This window comes from Scyliorhinus torazame, chromosome X (assembly GCF_047496885.1).
Source record: "Scyliorhinus torazame isolate Kashiwa2021f chromosome X, sScyTor2.1, whole genome shotgun sequence".
NCBI classification, from domain to species: domain Eukaryota; kingdom Metazoa; phylum Chordata; class Chondrichthyes; order Carcharhiniformes; family Scyliorhinidae; genus Scyliorhinus; species Scyliorhinus torazame.
The window spans coordinates 22,348,875-22,354,081 of record NC_092738.1 but is presented as its reverse complement, the minus strand read 5'-3'; the positions used below and the strand labels follow the sequence as shown (position 1 = coordinate 22,354,081).

General features: G+C 47.4%; 1 protein-coding gene across 1 annotated transcript; it reads left to right on the top strand.

Annotated features, from left to right (window-relative positions):
- The first annotated feature begins 213 nt into the window (after positions 1-213).
- Positions 214-4,872, top strand: LOC140405380 (keratin, type II cytoskeletal 8-like). Its single transcript, XM_072493712.1, has 9 exons — positions 214-714; positions 826-1,034; positions 1,636-1,696; positions 1,787-1,882; positions 1,993-2,157; positions 2,242-2,367; positions 2,634-2,854; positions 3,303-3,352; positions 4,138-4,872. Exons 1-9 carry the CDS (start codon positions 277-279, stop codon positions 4,272-4,274), a joined length of 1,503 nt encoding a protein of 500 aa, XP_072349813.1. The 5' UTR covers positions 214-276; the 3' UTR covers positions 4,275-4,872.
- The last annotated feature ends 335 nt before the right edge of the window (positions 4,873-5,207 follow it).

The window sequence follows — 5,207 nt, the reverse complement described above, 5'->3', positions numbered from 1 at the left end:
TTACAGGTAGAGAGGGGGCTGCTCCGAAAAGAGCTGACTCTAGGTTGGAGCAAGAGCCGGGTGTGGCTGCTCCGCAAAGGGACAGGTTGGAACCCGTGGCAGAGGGCGGTGACTGACCGGCTCCTCCCCTATATCGGTTGCTCTCTGTTCCTCATTGCTGTTATCTGACACCCTGACCAAGCCCAGCTCCACACAGCTCATAAAAGCAGCTGAAAGCGCCCTCACCTCCACCAGTCGTTCAGTTTGGAACTCCGGAATCTCTCATCCAACCTCAACATGTCTTCACAGCAATTCATCGGCCTCTCCCGACGAAGCGGCAGCGGCATCAGCATCGGCGGCAGCGGCATCGGTGGCGGCATGAGCATCAGCGGCGGCAGCATCAGCGGCCAGCGCCGCATGGGCAGCATCAGCGGCCAGCGCCGCATGGGCAGCAGCAGCGGCCAAATGTCCGTCACTAGAGTTCCCAGAGCACAGAGTCTGATCCTAACCCAAAGGCGGTCAATATCGCGGCCAATGGCAATGGGCTACGGGATAAGCAGTGGCAGCGTCGCCGGTGCCGGCTACGGCAGCTTCGGGACAAGGCAGATCGCCGGTCCAGCCGTTGACCTCAGTGTCCCTCTCCCTCTCAATGACACCAGTTTTCAGATGGTCCGTGCGCAGGAGGGCGAACAGATCATGAAACTCAACAACTCGTTTGTCGCGTTCACTGAGCGGGTAATTTTCACAGCGGCATATTTGTGAACCAGTGTTTTGTGTCTTTTCTCAATGAATTGCTGTGTCCCCAGAAATGGGTGTCATCTAACTGTCCTCATTTTACTCCGTTAGGTTCGTGGCCTGGAACAGATCAATAAGAGACTGGAGGTCAAACTGAATCTCCTGAAAGAACAAGGAGATTACAAATCCAACATCGACAGCATGTTCCAGACTTACATCGAGAACCTGAGAAGACAACTGGATACACTTGGGGAGGAGAAGCAGAGGTTCGGGGCGGATCTTCTACAAATGCAAGCAGTCGTTGAGGACTTCAAGACCAAGTAAGTGCGGCGCTGCTGGATTTGCTCATGCACCGACCCCGAGTCGTGTCTCAACGGCACAAGGACCATTTTGACAAATTGGTCAGGAGCTGGCAAAATAATCCTTAGGGTGGTCGTGTAGACGAAACTACAGGAGAGACTCGGTGCCCGTCATAGTCCTCTCCGCGGGGATACAGCTGTATTGCTGCATTTGGCCTCACTTCCCCTGGGTTGGGGAGTAGGAAACATCAGAAATGTCCGAGCGAGGCGATCTGGCCTGTGCACGACAGGACGGGAGAAGTACAGTGAGTGTGGAGAGCGACGAATCTGTGGTAAAAGTGGAGGGGCTCGGTCCTCGTCACGCTCCTCCCCTGAATGAGTGTATCTGGGTTATGGGTGGGCTGGGGGTGTTAATGAGTTTAGTAAACTGGGGGTGGAGAGGTGGGTTCTCGTCTGGGTGATCTTCCTGTTCAAGGAAGACTTCTAAGAGCACAGCTTGACGGCGCGTAACTTGTGGGGGCAAAGGTGGAGAACAGTGAGCTTTTAGATCGATATTTGATAAATAGGGAGTGTTTTGGAAACGGAGCAGTGATTATCTACAAAATAATCTGTTTCATTCCAGGTACGAAGATGAAATTAACAAGCGCACAGAAATGGAAAATGAGTTTGTTCTGGTGAAGAAGGTGAGGTGACTATATTATGTACATACCTGTCCGCGGGGCTCAGGCAACCCGATCGCTTGGCTGAAAGTACTTTGTCCCTCCCCACTTTAGGACGTGGATGACTCCTACATGAGCAAAGTGGAACTGGAAGCCAAACTGGAAAGCCTCACCGATGAAATCCACTTCCTCCAATCAGTCTTTGAAGAGGTAAAAATGTGGCTGGTTCAGCAGTTGTCCTCTTTAATTCGACCAATGCAGCTCGAACGCTCTCAATCACTTTTCAATCTTTTTTTTTACCCCCTCCTGCTGATATTTAGGAAATTAATGAGCTGCAGGCACAGATTCAGAACACATCTGTCAACGTACAACTGGAGTCGGTGCCCGAGCTCAACATTGACGCACTCATTCAGGACGCCAAACTTCAGTATGCGAAACTGGCCACAAGTAACCGCGAAGAGATGGAGGCATACAAAACCAACAAGGTTAATATCCCGATGTCCCACATAGATTTGATAGGACCCACGCTCGGTGTGAAATCTTTGACTAACTAAGTGTTTTCTTTGCAGATGCGGGAACTGAGCATGTCATCTGGGCAATGTGGCGATGAACTCATTCAAATTAAGAATGAGATTAAAACCCTGACAGGGAATATCCGTGGACTGAATGGTGAGATTGACGGTCTGAGAAACCAGGTAAGCAAAGACATGAAAGGGACAGGTCAATGACTGCAACTGAATGATTGTTGTAAAAGAGTCACCCAGACTCGAAACGTTCGCTCCCTTCTCTCTCCACAGATGCTGTCAGACCTGCTGAAATTGTCTAGTATCAGTCTGCAATCCACAAGGCCTGCTCTTCCCAATTCTTGGTTATAAAGGTCAGCCTTTCTGGCCGGACCTGGTGTTCTTCTAATGCACAGAATGTCGATGAATCTGACCATATTAATGTTTGTGCCATTTAGCGTGTGATCCTGGAGGGTAGAATCAAAGATGCGGAGGAAAATGGTGAACTGTCTCTCAAAGACGCGAAGGCCAGGATTATGGATCTGCAGGCGGCCATCAATACAGCACAAGCGCAGCTTGTGAGACAAGCCCAGGAATATGAGGCGCTGTTACAAATCAAGACGAGTCTGGACATTGAAATTGCCACCTACAGGAGTCTGTTGGAGAGAGAGGAGGAAAGGTAGGATATAGGGCACTTCCAAATTCTAACACAGTCCATCATCTCCGACATTGACAGATTACAATCTACTTGCATTTAAATGGTAGTGTTGATCTCTGTGAATGGAATTAAGTGCCGGCATTCAGAGTGCCCGGATATTCCACACAAAAATTGGGTTCAAAAGCTGCTGGTATCGAACGGAACACAAACATGAACTCACTCCAAGATCTGGATCTCCCTCCCCATGACCAAATGGCCTGCTGGCATTTGCTATTTGTGGCCACCCATGAAGAATGGGCACTTTGGCTGAGGAGCTGGAGGGTGTCTGTGTGCGCATTCTGAACGTTACCCCAGCAGCAGATACGAGGGTCCCTGGGAGAGGGCGAACATTGGTAAACACTGATGGAAATCTGGATGTAAATATTCTGCAAATACCTGCTGTAATGTGAATGTGTTTCCTTTTCAACAGAATGTCATCGGGGGTAAAAACCCTGAGCATCCAGCAAGTACAGAGCCAGGGTAAGAGAATTTCCAATTCCTAGTTTGAACTAAGAATTCTTGGAGGAAGAGCTAGATTGTAAAGCAAAAGTGGGGATTTCTGGAAATACACAGTAGATTTCTCATCTGCTAGGAAGGGAATAGACAGGCTGTCATTTCAGATCACAGTGCGTGTGTTCTGAAGAAGGATCTATACAATGCTGCCCAAAACTTAATCTCTATTTGTTCTGTTCCCAGAGCCTGATAGAATTGCTTTGCATTTCCAGCATTCCTGCTCTTATTTTAGTCATGCATAAATGTAAATTATGTCTGCGTTTAATGATGAGGTCAATTGTCATCCAATATAAGTACAATGTCAGTAGCCAACTTGCCTTCCTGGCCCCCATGCTGGCTGATTATGTTTAGTAATGAGAACAATAATTGCTTTGTGTTGGGGCAGGTAGCCATTTCTTGTCACGCTGCTGGCATTTGGTAACTCCTGCGTGGATGAATAGAGATTTTTGAAAAGTAGAGCCAAAAGGGAACATTTCTTTGATGAAATGGCAGCACAGTGGCGCAGTGTGTTAGCACTGCTGCGTCACGGCGCCGAGGGCCCGGGTTCAATCCCAGCTCTGGGTCACAGTCCGTGTGGAGTTTGTACATTCTCTCCGTGTTTGCGTGGGTTTCGCTCCCACAACCCAAAGATGTGCAGAGAATTGGCCACGCTAAATTGCCCCTTAATTGAAATTTTTAAAAAAAAAATTTTTCTGATGACAGAATATCTCACGGATTTGAATTTTTCTTTTTGCTTTCTGCTAATTTTTCAGGGTCCAATGTCTTCAGTTCTGGAGGGAATCAGAGTTACGAAACCTCCGCACTCCCAGCCAGAAAAACACTGTTTGTGAAGGACACTGAGCAAGTAGATGGAATTGTCATATCCTCATCTCTAACACGTTTGTCATAATGGGAAGGAAATTCTGTCTCAGATCTCCACGCAAATCAATTTTCATCTGACATGTTAGCCTGAGTTTAATTCTAGCTTTGCATATTTGGGGAACCTTCTTAATCTATTCACAGGGGGAAAACATCAAATTCACAGTCCCTTTAAGTCTTCGGGATTTGTTGGGGAAGAACTTGTCCAATCTATCATCATTCATAATTAGCAGTCTGCCCCAAACATAATATGCTACCCATGATTTAATTCATCCTTCTTGTAACTGTGCCCTGAGACACCATTAGTACATCACATTAATTGTTGGTGACTTCTGATGGTATAAGTTTCACATCACCAAAAATCTGGTGTGAACACACATTTTGGGGATTTACTTGTGTGAAGGACTCCTTGACACCTTGTGATTTGGAACTGAAAAGGCAGATATCTAGCTCCTTATAGGTTATCTTGGGTTTACAGGAAATACTCATACATTAAGCTTGTGGTTCTTTAGAATAGTAAATTAACTAATATTTTCTGCATGGAACTGCATTTTACATCTCCTTGTACCAGATTATCTTTTCAGTACCATTCTATGAAATACTGAATAAACATGTTTTCTGCAATTCCAGATTGTTTTCCCCTGCATATATTTCTCTCTGTTTGATTCTCCTGCACTGATTTCACCCCCCCCCCCCTCCCCCCACCACCACCATCCTGCTTCAGCTGTTCTGCAGGATCCTCCGCTTCGCCGGCAGCGCACCCACACCCACAGGTTTCCCGACAGCATGGGGTGACCACAATGGGAAACCCCATTGGCCAGCTGCCGGAATGGAGGATAGCGCTGCCAGTGGGGGTGCGCCGTGCCGGAAAACGGGGTTGGCGGGACAGAGAATCCCACCTGTTACATTTTGGTGCTTGAGGATTCCTGTGCCACACTTGTTCTAAATTTATTAATTGAAAATT